The sequence below is a fragment of the Centropristis striata genome, chromosome 5 (genome assembly GCF_030273125.1).
Source record: "Centropristis striata isolate RG_2023a ecotype Rhode Island chromosome 5, C.striata_1.0, whole genome shotgun sequence".
In the NCBI taxonomy this organism is placed as follows: Eukaryota; Metazoa; Chordata; class Actinopteri; order Perciformes; family Serranidae; genus Centropristis; species Centropristis striata.
The window spans coordinates 38799648-38817589 of NC_081521.1; the positions used below are offsets into that span (position 1 = coordinate 38799648).

Below are 17942 nucleotides of genomic sequence, written 5' to 3' on the forward strand. Positions count from 1 at the left end.
AGGGTGTTGTTTTTTTTCTTGGTCTACTTATCATTGAATATAAACTCCTAAGTATGTGTTTATGTGAGTGTGTGTGTGTGTGTGTGTGTGTGTGTGTGTGTGTGTGTGTGTGTATATATACACATATATATATATATATATATATATATATATATATATATATATATGTATATTGAAGTGTCAGTGTGTTGTTTTTTTTCTTGGTCTACTTATCATTGAATATAAACTCCTAAGTATGTGTTTATGTGAGTGTGTGTGTGTGTGTGTGTGTGTATATATATATATATATATATATATATATATATATATATATATATATATATATATATATATATATATACACGAGGGGGTGCTTTTCACGGCAGGGGTGCTTAATACGGCACAACAAAGGAACTTAATACTTCTTCCACCTCTGATAGAGCCTTATAATTAAGAAATATTTTTACGGTCACTATTGTGATCCCGGTGGGATTAAGTGGGTTTATAAGTGTGTCTGCTGGTTTCAGACGGGGACCTGTGCCCTCTTTACTTTGAGCCCACTAACCTCGTCAGCTGGATGAATGAGTGACCAGACTTGGCCCTGGTTGGTTTTAAAGGGCGGTCCGGGTTCTGCCCCCCTACAGACCAATAAACAGGAGAGCAGCTCCGGCTCCTGTTACATAACCAGACTGCGGGTCCACAGCGGCGCTCAGCCCCTCATTCACCGCTTTACCTCTTCACGATGGCAGCTCCGAAGAAAGTCTGCATCATCGGCTCTGGAAACTGGCAAGTCTGCGCCTTTATTCTCTGCTAGGAACTATTAAACATGGCTCACTCTGCTGCTGGAACTATTAAACATGGCTCACTCTGCTGCTGTCTCCGTGTTACAGACTGATTATCAGCCCGGTGAACCGGCGCTAGCCACCTTAGCATCACCGGGCAGACAGCTTAACTAGCTGTTAGCCTCGTTTTACAAAATAACGTTAGAGAAGTTTGACTTCTACCTTTAAATGTTGTGTGACGTGTATTTACTTGCAACAAACGTCCGTTCCAGCCGTTATTAGGGAGCCGTTGGACCGGCTGGTGTACAGAAACCTGACCACATGTGAGTCCCGGTCCCCGGGTCATGGTAGCCGCGTTACCGTCGCTGTAAACAGTCAATTATTAGCTCACTTTCTACTGCACCGGTACGGTATAAATGCGTTAATGTTGTTTTAAAGCATGGGTCTCAAACTCGGGGCCAGCGGGCCAATTGCGGCCCTCTTGACGATATTTTGTGGTCCCCACCTTGATATGAAAGTTTAATGTGAGTTTTATATGAATGGCACTTTACAGTGTTGTGTGTGTGTGTGTGTGTGTGTGTGTGTGTGTGTGTACCTTTAATTACTTTTTTGGTAATTTTGTGTCTTTTTCTTTTTTTTTTTTTTTTTTTTTTAGTAATTGTCTTTTTTTTATGTAATTTTGTGACTTTTTTGGTAATTTTGTGTCTTTTTAAAAAAAATAATTTCTTTTTTTTAAAATAATTTTGTGTCTTTTTTAAAAAAAAAAATTGTGTATTTTTTTAAATTTTGTATTTTTTTTGGTCATTTTGTTTCTTTAAGTAATTTAGTTTTTTTCAGTAATTTTGTGTCTTTTTTTTTTAATTTTGTGTCTTTTTTTTTATTTTTTATTTTTTAGTAATTGTCTTTTTTTATATAATTTTGTGACTTTTGGTAATTTTGTGTCTCTTTTTTTTTTTTAAATAGTTTTGTGTCTTTTTTAAAAAATAATTTTGTCTTTTTTTAAAATTTTGTCCTTTTTTTGGTCATTTTGTTTCTTTAAGTAATTTAGTTTTTTTCAGTAATTTTGTGTCTTTTTTTATTTTATTTTTTTGTAATTGTCTTTTAAATAATTTTGTGACTTTTTTGGTAATTTTGTGTCTTCTTAAAAAAAATAATTTTGTGTCTTTTTTTTAAAATAATTTTGTGTCTTTTTTTTAAAAAAAATTGTGTATTTTTTAAAATTTTGTATTTTTTTTGGTCATTTTGTTTCTTTAAGTAATTTGGTTTTTTTCCAGTAATTTTGTGTCTTTTTTTTGTAATTTTGTGTCTTTTTTTTATTTATTTTTTTGTCTTTTTTTTGGTCATTTTGATACTGCCTCCAGCGGCCCCCAGGTAATTAGAGTTTGAGACCCCTGTTTTAAAGCATTGATAATAATCATTCATCTACAGTGGACATGGCTTTGCATTGAAGCCCCTGATGGGTGGTTTTCCTCGGGTAATGCCAAACCCCGTTCAAAAGTCTGAGCATTTTAAAGTTACATTGTAGACCTCCAAAATCCTAGCATGATGAAACTCAATTTGATGTCATAGATTAATAGTTTAAGACATCTAGAGGACTCGGCATATAGCTTTAGTTTATCAACCAAACGGGTTTGTTTTATAAATTAAAATCAGTTTGCCTATAATTGTACCTCACGATGGAAATAAATCTTGTTAAAAGTTTGCTTTTTGTACTTTTTTTTAATGCCTTATTGATGTGTTGGCCCCCTAATTAGTAAACAAAGTTAGCAGAATACTCAATGGAGTTTGACGTATTTTGTCAGCAATACATTACAATACATTCTTATCAGTAACAGTAACATTATTTAAATCTTATTTCACAGCCATCATCTAGCTAATTACCTGTCTACAATGGGAATGCCTTAAATGGATTTTAAAAATTAATATTTTAAGTAATCTAGTGAATATGGCAAATAGCTTTAGTGTATTGACCACACAGATTTGTTTTATTAGTTAAAACCTTTGTTTTTTAACAGTATTTGTTGAGATTGTATAGATGGTGATGGAAAGATATCAAGTTGAATAAGCCTTTACATTCTTGCCAACATAGGGTGGTTTTCTTTGGGTAATGTGCCAAACCTGATTCAACATTCCTATAATTTAAAGTTACCATGTTGCCAAGAGTGGTCAAACATAATTTCAAGCCAGGAATTAATCTTTCGAGTCCTTCAGTAAATTTGGCAAATAGCTTTAGCTTTCAGACCAAACTGATTTGTTCTTTTAGTTCTTTTAACCTCTGTATTTATACACACTGTTCAGGATTATAGCTTTTGGTGGAAATAAATCAAGTTAACATTAAATCAGCAGAAATCCTAATGGAGTTTGGTACAAAGGGCCCTACTCTCCTGTTTTTATACGTGTGTTTATACAAGATATTGAAGAAGATATCAATTTGGCATAAGAACATTACATAAAACACTTGATTTCTCTCCAACAATGTGTTTAGAAGAATTCCTAAAAAACATGTTAAACCTGTTTGTAACACTACTGTTGAGTAAACGAATATAAAATCAGCTCTCAACGGACTTCGGCACAGGGAGTCTCCCTGCCTGTATCGAGGGTAGATGGAAACATATTTCATCTTATCTTGACTGCCGCCTGACACGTCATCTCGCTCAGAAAACTGCAACAGATTTTAAATTAACCAGTATAAAACAGACGAGGAGCTTTGATTGTTAACGACCACCGGACGCATGATACCGAATTTCCCTTCGGTTATGAATAAAGTAATCTATCTATCATGATATTAATAAGTATTTAACATCTAGACCAGGGGTGTCAAACTCTGGCCCGCATTTTATTTGGCCCGTGAGGCAATTCCAAATTATTAATTAATTATTGTACTATAAAAGCTGACCTGCCGGTATTATACGGCGCATTTACCGCTAATACTTCAAATCCCACAATGCCCTGCTGTTGTTTTGGTGCGTCAATCAGGACAGGACCCAGAAACGCTCCTCTGTGACAGTCGTCATAGCAACCTCAAGCTAGAGCTGTCTCCCAGCTACCCCTTCCCAAAAATGGCGAAAAGAAAGGCAGAATTTATTAACCTGTTGAAAAAGTTTATTTTGATATTTAAATCAGAAGGATGCAAATAGAAAAGAGGCATGCGATTTTTATTTAATTTTTATTTAATAAATTAATGACATTGATGTGTTTTTTTATTTGATATTGTATGTTTATAAGCGTTGCTGGTTCCATATTTAATGTTAAAGCAAAACATGTTTGGTATATACGAAAAGGTTTATTTGTTCAGTGTTGGCCCGCGATTTTATTCAAGTTTTAAATTTTGGCCCATTATCTAAAAAGGCTAAATCAGATCTGCTTATCATAGACATATCTCTTCTGATCCACTGACTTTTTTTAAAATGCATTGTGAATTTTAACACGATTTCTTATGTAAAAGAAATACTAACGTGCAACCATTAACACTACAGGGGTTCTGCCATTGCCAAGATCGTGGGTGCCAATGCTGCTCAGAATTCAAATTTCGACACCACCGTAAAGATGTGGGTGTTCGAGGAGATGGTGAACGGGCGCAAGCTGACTGAAATAATCAACACCGACCATGAAAATGTGAAGTATCTTCCTGGTCACAAGCTGCCAGCAAATGTGGTAAGAAAACATTTATTTTCTCACCTTTTTTTTTAAAGGAAATTCACGCTTATGCTTGTTGCTTTTCTGTCTGCTTAGTGAATGGAAATCCTAGAGTGTCAACATGTTTATTAGGTTGCTTCAGGCATAAATACACAGACGCGTTATGCTTTGTTTACATTTGTTCCTGTTGCCTTATTTTGTATTCTTGTCCCTGTTGCTTAAAATTGCTTTTTTTATAATGGATTTTAAATATATATATTTTTTTAATAATGAATTTAACCACTGTAGTATCAGTTTTCTGGATTTGGTCTTTTGTTACAGCAGCTCTCTTATAGGTTGCATCAGATTTCTGACCTTAATGGACCGATAAATGACTCTGATACATCTCTTACATCATCATCCCTACCTTCCTCTTCCTCCTCAGCTGGCCGTCCCAGACCTGGTTGAGGCGTCCAGCGATGCAGACATTTTGGTGTTTGTGATCCCGCACCAGTTTGTGGGGAAAGTGTGCGACACCATAAAGGGCAAGATAAAGACTGATGCATTGGGGATCTCCCTCATCAAGGTTTGAATTTGCTCTCTTTTCACCTTTTTTGCCTCTGGATTTGTTGCTACTTTGTGTTTTATTTATTGTTTATTTTATGAGGTTTGAGACAGTGCACAATTAAAAGTATTTGCACCAGAGTTAGCTATTAGCTTGTAGTTTACATCTGTCGTCCCCGGGGAGGTAGACACAAAACAACCAACCACAAGTAAGAATAAAACAAATGGGGTACATGAAACGGCAGGTTCTGTATGACTCGTACAGTCTGAATCCAGCTGTAAACAGCCGTAAGCCAGTTGTGATCTTTCAACATGGTCTCACAGAAATCCGTGGAATAGCCACGGATTTCGCTTAACTCAAAATCCGTGGAATAGTCACGGAATCGCTCAAATTTCCGTGAAACTGACACGGATTTCGCTACAATGCAAGTTAATGACAGTCATATCCCGTGGCTATTCCAACATACAAAGTGATTATGTACATTCACTGAGTGAATATTTAGAAAATAAAACATATATTTCTCGCTACAAATGTGATCAAAATCCATTTTTATGCAGAAACTAAGTCAAAATATTGATTTTTCACTAAAAATGAGAGAACTGTCCGCCATGTTTTTTGTTCTGACCGCTGGGACCTTGAAAGTCACGTGACTTGGAACAAACCAATAGCCACGGGATATGACTGTCATAATGAAAAAAATCAATATTTTGACTTTGTTTCTGCATAAAAATGGATTTTGATCACATTTCTAGTGAGAAATATATGTTTTATTTTCTAAATATTCACACAGTGAATGTACATAATCACTTTGTATGTTTGAATAGCCACGGGATATGACTGTCATTAACTTGCATTGTAGCGAAATCCGTGTCAGCTTCACGGAAATTTGAGCGATTCCGTGGCTATTCCACGGATCTTGAGTTAAGCAAAATCCGTGGCTATTTCACGGATTCCTGTGAGACCAGGTTGTGATCTTTGCTGATGGCGTAGTGTAAATACACTGTGTGTGTGTGTGTTTCTGTTCCTCCAGGGCGTAGACGAGGGGCCTGACGGACTTAAACTCATCTCTGATGTGATCCAGGAGAAGCTCGGCATCACCATGAGCGTGCTGATGGGAGCCAACATCGCCAACGAGGTGGCTGATGAGAAGTTCTGTGAGACCACCATCGGTTAGTCTGATTTCTGTGTCGTATGTTTTTTCCGTCTCGCTCTGACATACTTTTTGATGGCTCAGCACAGAGTTGTTGTTCTGAAAGCCAGGATTATTGGGTAATTGGGACAACATTGAACTTTGATCCAGATAAGTTAGAAAACAAGCAGGTTTTAGTCTGGAAAAAGGAAGTGTGTTTGTTGTGGTGTGTGTTCTCTGACTTCCTGCATCGTCAGCATGAAGGTGACGGTTTATCCTGCTGTGTTAATGAGAGAGTGGGCTGCTTCAGTTTGTCATTTGCTTCCATTACGTGTTTGTACGCAGCACATGACGGCATGCCTCAAGTGATTTGCTATGAGTGTGTGACAGGAGGATTAATATTTGTTGGAAATAGCTGGGAACTTGTTTCAGGCATTGGAGCTTTACAGCTGTGCTCTTGACACAGTGTTTCCCAAAGCTCTCCTGGGGCCTCAAGCATCAACACTACTTATACACGACAAGAGCCCCATGCTGTTTGTCACGCACACACTAAATATATTTCATATCATATTGCAACTGATCTAAACTAAAGCAAAAGGCAATTGTTAAGATAAATTCTTATCTAAACTAGCAACAAAAAGTAAGGCAATTTGTGTTGGGTAGATTATTTTGTTATTTTAACAATGCTTTTTGGCAATAAATCTTATACCGTTGGAAAGCCTGAAGTCTCCCCTTTTAAATGGTACCACATTTCTACGGAACGTGCATTTGTGGGATAAGCAGCAGAGCTGAGTATGAAGGCCGTGCCCAAGAAAAATGTGCCAAATCTTCTCATTATTTTGCTTGTGCTATTGACTCTTATTTTGAGCTTTTGGTACTCCCAGGTGGTGCCAGTCAGAAACTTGCCTGGCAGCACCTGTGAGAATTTCTTCAAACCTCAATCATCCAATCCACCAAACACCAAACAAGAGTCAATGGCAAAGTAGCCTTGGCATTGGCAGAGAGGATTTGGCACATTTTTCTTTGGTGCAACCTACATACTCAGCTCTGTTGCTAATCCCACAAATGGATGTTCCTTACACATGTAGTACCTTTTTCAAAGGGGAGGCTTCAGGCTTTCCAACGGTATAAGATTTATTGCCAAAAAGCATTGTTACAACAACAAAATAATCTACCAAACACAAATTGCCTTACTTTTTGTGCGTAGTTTAGTTGTCTAACCTTGCAAGAAAATTCAGTTTTTACATCCTCTATAATGCGTCCTAAATATGACTGTGTTACTGTTTTTATTATGATTATTTTCAAGTGCAGTGTAAACCTAATGAAACTAATTTCCCACAAATGACATGTGTCAAAACCACAATGACCGACAGTTTTCCATCTTCCTGTGACGTTCAGATGTTATATCATACGTCAGCCGATCAGAGATCCGTGATGCTCAGGAGGCGAGGTGCAAAGATCCACCTCCCTGTGGATGAAAGATGTGGTGTGGGTGGAGAGATGCACTTGGAATAAATCAGCTGTGATGCATAACTGATCCCTTAGGTGATGATTAACTGGAGCAACAAGGTGTAGGCCAATTACCAAGGCAACCCCCGACTATTCCTGCTCCCGCTCCGGTTGTCCTGCGCCTCCTCCTGTGGCAGCCTGTGATGCCTTTCTGATTGTCCACCTTTCAGGGGAATATTATGTATTGAATTATGTCTGAAATCACCTTGGTATAAGGTAGGAAAGGTAGGAAAATATTCAATACTCGATACCATTTTCAATACCACAAGGATAAAAACAAAGACCCCAAAATTTAACTGAAATATTTTTATTAACAAGAAAAATGCAACATGTTAAAATTAACACAATACAGAATAGTATCGATACTTTTGAAAATGAGTATTGTATCTGAATACAAGGTTTTAGTATCGATACTACTAACAACCCTAGTGTAAGGTGACTTTCATTGACACTATTTTCTCTTGTTGCTAATCCCAGAGCTTTTCTCCCCCCAACCACCTCGGAAATCAGCACTTTAATCTTGCACTTGATGGTTTTTTTCCGTTTTCTCTTTCATAGGTTGATTAGCTATTGTTCTTTGACAGCTAGCTAACAAGCTGGTGTATTTATAGTCATGGTGGGGTAGGTGTCTTGTGTGCTCAGGGTTGAGAGGGAAAGGTTTGCAGAACCTGGTGTGAGGATGGTTTGATAAATATGGAGGTGTACTTTCCAGTTTTGTGAGAATGCCATATGTCATTATGAAAGCTCCACAGCTGTGACACACACGTTCCCTGGAGTCCTTCTCTCCTTATTCCAGCACAGCTGACTCGAATGTTATCAAGCAGCTTCAGGAGTTCATAACAAGCTGATCATCTGAATCCGTTTTGTTGGAGCAGGGAGTGTTCTAAGACTTACAGCATAAATGGTCGTGGGAAACATTGTTCTCTAAAAGATGCTAAGTCATTCTGTTTTCTTCACAGTGGAAATGGCAAAGGATAACCAGGTTCTTTTTTATTTTATTTTTCCTTCTTGCAGGATGTAAGCATAAAAACCACGGGGCTCTCCTGAAGGAACTCATGCAGACCAGCAACTTCCGAGTCACTGTGGTGGAGGAGTACGACGTGGTGGAAATCTGTGGAGCTCTGAAGGTGAGCTGGTGGTGCAGCTGCAAGCAGCAACAATGGGCTCCTTGGTTTTATTTCAAATCTCACACTAACATACTCAGTCTGTATGTACTGTTTACTGCTTACTAAATGAGTGATTATGTATGTTCCATAACCAGCAGACTGTTCCCAGGGAGGTGAACTCAACAAATGTTGATCAACCTCCCACTCTATGGAATAGTTTGTCATATTCATTTAAGGCATTTAATAATATTGAATATTTAACCCATAAGAACCCACGGTGATACCCATGTAACAAACATATAACACATATTCTAGAGCAGGGGTCTCAAACTCAAATTACCTGGGGGCCGCTGAAGGCAGTATCAAAATGACCCCAAAAAATCTAAATTACTTAAAAAAGACACAAAAAAGACAGACAAAATGACTTAAAAAGACACAAAATGACCAAAAAAGACACAAAACTACAAAAAAAAAGGACACAAAATGACAGAAAAAAACTAAATTACTTAAAAAAGAGACACAAAATGACCAAAAAAGACACAAAATGACTGAAAAAACACTAAATTACTTAAAAAGACACAAAATGACAAAAAAAAGACACAAAATGACAGAAAAAAACTAAATTACTTAAAAAAGACACAGAATGACCAAAAAAAACCCGTCATCATAAATATGTTCTGCGTGGTTCACTTGGTCTGTGATATGTCCCCCATAACTTTCCTTTATGGATAACTGGGTCTGGGTTCTTATGGGTTAAGTGTCAAATAATGTTTTTCTACAGTACATTATACGGTATATCCAGACATTTTTCGAGTACACAGGAAAAATCCACATACTATACAGCTGGAATGCACCACATAATCGATTTACATCCTTCTTAGCAGGAATGGTATGCAATTTCGATATCTGGCTAAATTCATTCATCATTATGCACCATGGAAAGTATTTTCACAAAGTTTAACAATTGCCCATTTATTGTAGCCTGGGTATACCCAGACTGCCTTGCGCGCTCGATTTAATTTCGAACTGCCAAGGGGTCTGGAAACTAGAGGGATTTCTTAGCCCTGTTTTAGGGATCCAATCACAGAGCGGGGAGGGACGGCAAGACGATGACGCGTACTACCCGGCAGACGGAAGCTTGTAGTTTTCTTACGGATCCTGCAGCAGACGCGAAACTCTCTTTAGCTGTAGATGGTGTTTTAAATAGTTTAGAGCGAAAGTTGAAAGGCAAAAGGTCTCTCGGTGGCTCCGCTGTCCCCTGACTCGTAGCGAGATCACCGGCGTCACGGTACCGGGGCTAATAGCGGTAGCGCTACGCTACCATTATGGCGTTAGCGGTAGCTATTAGCCCCGCTATTGTAACGCCGGTGATCTCGCTACCAGCCGGGGGACAGCGGAGCCCCCAGAGGCCCGCAGCAGCTTGTTTATTGCCCATAAAATCAGTGGATGTGTGTGGCTGAATGACATGAGGGGGAATAAAGCGTGAAAATAAATAATCTTGCAGAAAGCGAGAACTGGAGAAACAAAGCAGCAGCAACACTCTCTCACAGACACACACACAACAAACATCCATTTCTGTTGCTCTACTACGTCATCTGGTATAACTGATCTGATTGGCTAAGAGCTACCTACAGACGCTTTGATAGACATTCTAAGCGTCCAATAAACGGCTCTGGAGGATCGTAAACCACACCTCCTCTACGGAGAAATACATTGCTCGTTGCCAGACTAGACCTCATTTGAGAATAGTCTGGTGTTAGCCAGGCTACATTTATTGCACATTACGGCTGCAAAACTCTCTGCAGGACACTGAGCAGAAGTCAGACCAAAAACCAAATGTTCCCAGTTACATTCCACCACAGCAGTCTGGTCAAATGCATCTTTCTATTGTTAAAACTACTTTATTATAAGCATGTTTTTACTGCCATTAGAAGAATGCAGAATGTTTTGTTAGGAACTGTCTGCCTGTGGGATAAACGTCCAGCTCCATAAAACATTAGGCAATGCACTTACAATATTTAAAGGCATAATATTGTCAATTTCTTTTATGCTGTCATGAAAGGTGTAAAATTTTCATCTGCTTCAACAGTCAAAGTGCCGACATTTAGCCTCCATTTAGAGATTTCCATTTTAATTTAATTTGACAGGCGTAGTGAGGGTGGAATATGTTTCATGGTGTTAGCTGGAGTTAAAAGCATGAGACATTTATCCGCTTACAGGCTTTAATATTAATTTTATAAAAATGTCTATAGATGTATCCCCAATGCTGGGCATTAAACACTTTTACAATAGCGGATAACTGATAACCAGAAAATGTTCTGCTTTTCTCTACTTGTATAATATTGTAAACTGAATATTTTGACTTATTTGACAAAACACTTGAAGACGTCATGGTGAATATAAGCTCTGAAATGTTTTAAGGAAGGCACGGTGACTAATGTGATATACTTAATGGTAATATTAAATATATAAAGTATAATATATATATATATAATATTTAAAGCATACATTTTGTCCTGGGTGTGAGGTTTTTGTACTTTTAGTGTATAAACCATGCAGACACAAAACTGTTGCCACTTTCCACCAGATTGACACATTTTCTCATGTTTGCCCAATGGGGCCAAAATGTGCCATTTTCCTGGTTTCCACTGAAGTTTTTCTTTTGTATTATAGATACAATACCTTTAAATAAGAAAAATCATTATATTTTTCTATTTCTATTCTGTTTTTAATCAAAACCAGCATTGGTATTACAGAAAACAAACAAAAACACCACATTCATTGTTGCTAATCAATGACATATCATGTGTAAAATAAAAAAAATATATTAAAAAATAGGACAAAAATGTCATGCCAAAGAAGTCATACTATAGTATGTTAATTTTTCAAATCACTCTAATTTTTAAACGCTTAAAAATTACTTGATCATAGTCTGTTAATACACATTAAAGCATAATGTCCAGAAATTACGGAAAAATTGCCATACTATACTATGTCGAAAAAATTTAGAAAAGGTCAAACTTTAAAATGCCTAAAAAGGTTAAAAATGTCTCAATTTTAGTTTGTTGATATATTAAGTAGTATAGTTTGCCCAAAAATGACAACCATATTACAGGATTTTCAAGAATTAAAAAAAAAAGGCATACGGTCAAATTTTAAAATACCTAAAAAGACAGACCCACTGTGACTAATGTGATATATTTAAATGAATCTGTCCTTCAGAACATCGTTGCGGTCGGAGCAGGTTTCTGTGACGGTCTGGGTTTCGGAGACAACACGAAGGCAGCAGTGATCCGGTTGGGCCTGATGGAGATGATCGCCTTCGCCCGCATTTTCTGCACCGCCGGTCCCGTGTCCTCCGCAACCTTCCTGGAGAGCTGCGGCGTGGCCGACCTCATCACCACCTGCTACGGCGGCCGCAACCGCAAAGTTGCCGAAGCTTTTGTGAAGACGGGGAAGGTAAGAGCTTCCTTTTACAAACGCTTTGAATACCCTTCAGGCAATATTAACCTCCTGTGACCCTGCGTCCTCATATGTGGACATTACATTTTAGGTTTGCTGGACCTTATACTTAAATCTGCTTGACTGTAACATGTTCTCCTCAGTAGTACACACTAGAAAAAGCACAATACATCAGTCAGTGTAAAAATCAGATGGCAGCATCTTGGTCAAGTCAGTCAACAGCTTATCCGCAGACAAAAGTGAACCAGGTGTAAAACCTGATCAGATTTTATGGTTAAAACTTGTTTATTTGTGCTTCATAATGTTTGTAGTTTGATATTCTGTGCAAGTTTGACTATTTTTAGCAATTGCAACAAGCTACGACTGCTAATCATGAAGTACTCATTTGAGAACCAATAGACTTTTACTATCGTTCTTCTAAAGCGAGGGTGAAAATGTAAGGAAATCAAAAGTTTTATATACTGGTGAATTAATTGTGTTGTACAGTAAAATTAACCCTTTATTTTTTTCAAAAACTACTTCCTGTTGCTTAGTTTTTGTACTTATCAGGTCCTACAAATCCTAAATATTTAGGAGAAACTATCTATACATACCAAACAAAAGCTTGGGTCTCAGGAGGTTAATCAATACAGTTTTATTTTTGTAGCAACTTTCATACAGTTTACAACACAGAATAAGAGCAGAGAAGAAAAACACAGTTTGAGACCAATGCACGTAAGATAATAAAAATGATTTGAATGCAATAAAATAGATTTAAATACTATGATGGCAGTAATAACAGTAAAACGGTGTGAAATAAAACTAAAGAACTAGATAAGATTGAGTAAAATGATGAAATGACAATAAAAAATGAACATTTAAAGCAATTAAAAAATATATATTTAAAAGCTATAATAGTAATTGTTATGCCCCAGCTCAGCAAGAGGAAAGAGAAGCAACATAAACCCAGGTGTTCTTAGTTTAAAAATATATATATTTACAAGGAAAAGGTTCAGGCAAAATAACTTAAATGAGGCAGACTAAAAAGGATAAAGGGTTGCTGGTTGTTTAACACAAAAAACCAAGAGAGCACTTTTATACTAAGAAATAAAACTTATTGACTTTCACCAAACATGAAAATAAAACATAACTTACTAACAAACGATTGATAAAATACCACATTACAGCCACACAACGTCCCTGTGCCTCGTGTTTCTAAACAAGATCAACATTTATCTTGTTTAGAATTATTATTTAAATCTTAAATGAGGGACAGCAGAGCCTAAATAACTCTTCTTCTTCTAATTCTTCAAAGCTTCAAGGTTTTAGGGTCTTAATATGATATTTAAGAGGGACTTTTGACCATATTTAGCCATTCTCAAATGAAAGAAATGGTAAAGTAAAGCACCAAATCTGTGTAAGTAATTTTATAAACCTAAAAGTTTCTGATAGACATAATGCATGAGCATGAAAATGGCCTTCATGTACTCGTATAATGTTCTAAAACCTTATATACTTTAATCATTTTAATTCACTCATGAATATTAAAGATTTTTGACAACTGGACAGACAGTTCTGAGTTGCATCTCAAATTAATTTTGATGTTCTCAGCTTTCAGATGATGTATATGATGATCATTTCTTTCTATTTATTTAATGAATAATCAAAATGTTGGAGCATACTAAAGGTAATGCATACTAAAATGTATTTATATATTTTTGTTGAGTTTAATGTATTAGGGGTGTCACAATTTTAATCATGAATAGATCGAAATAAGCTTTCAATTTCAAATATAGAAAAGCAGATTTGGAAAATTTTAATTGTGTGGCACATTCCAGAAAAATCTAGTGTGTATATTCACACTTGACAATGTGTGGCATTGACTCAAATTGTGACTGTCAAAAATTGAAATTCTAATCGAAATGTGGATTTTGAGAATGGTGGCCCCTGTGTCAAATTAATAATAAAATGATCAATTTATAACGATGAACAATTCTGAACCTTTTTTTTTGTTTAAACAATATTTCATTGTACACAAAAGGAACCCAGAACCCATTCTGACTGTACTGCACTTTCAAAATAAAAAAAAGTGATTGTGCACAAAAATTAGTAATGCCATTGTCATACAAAAAAACCTGTTATTGTTGGCGAGTCTCATTATTTAAATCAATGTATTTGTATCTTCCAAATATACTTAAATGAGATGTTTAGATAAGCTAAAATAAAGATTTTGAATGCTTAAATATTATCTTTGCCATTTTTTTAATGTGTTAATGTGCCCCTCTGATTAAACACTGGCCCCTCCTTGGCCCCTGCAGTAAAATTGGTCTAGAACCGCCACTGCCCTACAGTATTCTGTATGGGAGTAAAACTGCACGTGCATGACCTAATGACACTTGTGCATGTGATGTTTCAGTCCATCGAGGAGCTGGAGAAGGAGATGCTGAACGGTCAGAAGCTGCAGGGACCAGCAACAGCAGCCGAGGTCAATCTCATCCTCAAGCACAAAAACCTTATCGACAAGTAAGTTAATGCTGCAACTCCACACACACATTCACTGGTTACTGAGGATTTCCACCGGGCGCGTTACAGCAGCAGCACGTCAGCTTAGCGAGCCGGCCGTATACACGCGAGATAACGAGATCACGCGATAATCCTGACCATACGGGAGACCGCAAGATCCCGTGATAAACTTTAAACTCTATTTATACAGTCTATGGATAAACTGTGTGTATAAAGTAAACAACAACAACAAAAACCAACTTACTTTGCTTCTCTGAGGTGAAAGATATGTTGATCTGACCATCTATCCTTATAAAAACAATATGTTATGTCATAAATGATTGTTGAAGTGGAACATCATGCAATCAGTCTCTTGTCGTCCATGTCGCCGATCCTCTGAGACCCTTTGATTGATTGATTGATTGCTGATCTGGTGCCCCGGTCATAACATAATGTTGATGTGCCTTGCCATGTCTCTACACTGTCAATCAATATGTGCTGTGTGTGAGTCTGAGTGTTTGTGTGCGTGCATGACTAAATGCGTGTGTGCATGTTTGTGTATGTATACTTACAGATGTGTATGTGGGGGAGGGAGGGATTTTTATTGTTGTTTTTTTTTTTTTTTTGTGAGGCACTTTGTGTTGCATTTTTATGTATTAAAAGCGCTATATAAATAAAGTTTGATTTGATGTGAAGTAGTTTTAGGCTGCATAAACTGCGTATTGTGTTTTATTTTGAAAGGGGCGGAAGTGTTTTACGCTGATTCTGAGTCGGACTTCCTGTCTGGTGCGATCTGCTCTGTTGAGATTCACGCGATTTGGCAGCGTCTCGCGGAGAAATAGAAGTCCTACCTAATGCTGCGTAGAGACGCTGACGCGACGCTGCTGTAACGTTACGCTACGCGCCCGGTGGAAACGCTCTAATTGATTAGAGTGTTACCTATTTGGCGGCAAACGCGACGTTGACGCTGACGTGACGCTGCAGTAACGCGCCTGGTGGAAATCAGGCTTTAGAAAACACATGAATGCAGCGTTATGTTCAACAAAAACCTCCTCCTCCTTCCTCCCAGGTTCCCACTGTTCAATGCCGTGTATGAGATCTGCTACCAGGGCCACCCCGTCACAGAGTTCATCACCTGTTTGCAGAACCACCCAGAGCACATGTAAAACACCACTAACTGACCAAGTGCCTTCGAAAACCGAGAACACGAGCATTTCTCCCCCGTCAGAAATCGAAGAGGGACGACCAGTCACTCCGCAGCTGTTGTGCAACTAAAGGGCTCCGGCCAGCGAGTTTCCCTTCACGCTCACTCTTTTGTGGAAAAGTTGCATTACACCTGTGTGCGTTCCAGTTTTTATCACTTTGTCCTTAACACTCAGTTTCTTTTAAGTGCTTTCTGTCATTCCCTGACTTGTATGTGAAACTTGAAGGATAGTTTTTAAAGGTTTTTCTTTCCGCATGTGGTCATATAGCTCTTTTTACCTGAGACCTTTTTAAATTTTTTGAGAAATGAAATCAGAATGCATGGTGTTAATTTTCTATAGAGCAGTCAAATTGGCAATACTAATAAAGAAACCCAGACTTAATCAAATTAAAAACAATTTTTTAACACTATTGACTCCTGTTTAGTCGATCCTCAGCTGCCATTCAGTTGGCAACTCGTTTGCATTCAGATTTTTGGCAGTGCGAACCACTCAGGGCGAAGGCCTATAGACCACCTTCTGCAGAGGGAATGACATAATCTATCTAACATCATGTTGCCGTCCATCGCCACAAGTAATTTAATTCTAGATGTAATACCTCACTCTATGTTTTTGTGTGCTCTAAAGTGTCTTACATAATTAAGTATGATATCTCCTGTCTTGTACTGTATTTTAACATACTGTCGATCGCACAGCAACTGTTTTTAACATGAAAATGCAAGTGCCTTAGAATGCACGGTTGCTAAGTCTTGGCCATTGTGTTTTTGTTTTTTATCTCGTCGTCAAACCAAAGACTTAACTACTTAACGTCCGTCCACTATTTGCTCCATTTGTTATTGTCTTGCCTGACCCAGTTTTCCCTCAGTTGTGGCTAATGTGAATTAAAAATTATGTCAGCATTTCTCTGTGAATAAACTAATTATGACAAGAAATTAATACTGGAATCGTTTTTCCACTCTCTTTATTATTTTGACTACACAGCAGCACGGTGTCTTGGTTGGAAGAAATAACGAATATTTTATAGTTTGTTACAAATAAAACCTTTTGGGTTTTCATTATCTGTAAGCCATAATCATCAAAATTACAAAAAATGAGTTTCACTTTCGCTAAATGCATCAGACTATAATTGGGCCATTTTTAGCATTCGTAAGCATTTTAAAATGACAATTTTTTTAAAATCGACATACTATATAGTATGACTTTTTTTTGGTCCAATCTTTGGACGTCCCATAATATGGCAGTTTTCTGTCATTTATGGACAAAGTGTTTTAATATGTATCAGACTATAATAGTGATTTTAGACATTTTAAAATTTGACCATTTTAACAAATCAATGGTCAATCAACTTTTTTAACCCATAAGAACCCAAACCCAGTTATCCTTAAAGTGTGTGTTCTATAAGTGGAACACATGTCTGATGTTTTAAAAAATAAATAAATACTTCCCCTTAATGTCAAAGATCTGTGATGTGACATAAGTTACACTGGGCGTTTATGGTATTTGTTTATAATATTTCTTATTTAAAAAAAAAAAAAAAAAACTAGACACACTAGACACAGAGACACAAATTTGCCTTTTTCTTTTGCATCTCCATGACATTTATCAAAATTGTGACTTTAATTTGTTCAGGAGATATGGTCAGAACAAGTTAAATGCAATAAAGGACAAACTATTAATGGATTAGAATTGTTAAATGGGTTTAAACTTAGCCTCGGAACAAAAAATACGCTTTTTGTAATTAGCTACTTTTTCACATTTCTGTTTCCAGTCACACCCACATTTTGGAGAAGTCACTTCTTGTCACAGTCACATGACCACCACACCAGGGTGCTGAGTATACGTCGTTTAGGGGTTTAATGAGTTAAGGTGAAGCATAAAGCTGAATATGGGAGATTATAGAAGATTTAAAGTGTTTGTTACACGGGTGTCACCATGGGTTCTTATGGGTTAAAATTTTGGAAATCCCATAATATGGTGTTCATTTTTGGACACACTACAGTACTAAATGTACTTAAAGACTATAATTACATAACCTCAAAGACTGAGTGAAACTTTTAACTGCTGATGCAGCTTTCAGAAAATAATTTAGTGACTTCGGTGCTCCGAAAAAGA

General features: G+C 37.1%; 1 protein-coding gene across 1 annotated transcript; it reads left to right on the forward strand.

The window, feature by feature from the left end:
• Positions 1-605: 605 nt before the first annotated feature.
• LOC131971408 (glycerol-3-phosphate dehydrogenase [NAD(+)], cytoplasmic) lies at positions 606-16762 on the forward strand. The gene is made up of 8 exons (XM_059332841.1): positions 606-765; positions 4238-4415; positions 4822-4962; positions 5972-6110; positions 8594-8706; positions 11908-12144; positions 14543-14649; positions 15698-16762. The coding sequence occupies exons 1-8, from the start codon at positions 722-724 to the stop codon at positions 15792-15794; spliced, it is 1056 nt and encodes a 351-aa protein (XP_059188824.1). The 5' UTR covers positions 606-721; the 3' UTR covers positions 15795-16762.
• The last annotated feature ends 1180 nt before the right edge of the window (positions 16763-17942 follow it).

Excerpts from the sequence above, each read along its gene's own strand:
- LOC131971408 (XM_059332841.1), top strand. The coding sequence starts at position 722 with ATGGCAGCTCCGAAGAAAGTCTGCATCATCGGCTCTGGAAACTG. Across the intron at positions 8,707-11,907 it reads AAATCTGTGGAGCTCTGAAG|AACATCGTTGCGGTCGGAGC; the intron begins GTGAGCTGGTGG and ends TCTGTCCTTCAG. Across the intron at positions 12,145-14,542 it reads CTTTTGTGAAGACGGGGAAG|TCCATCGAGGAGCTGGAGAA; the intron begins GTAAGAGCTTCC and ends GTGATGTTTCAG.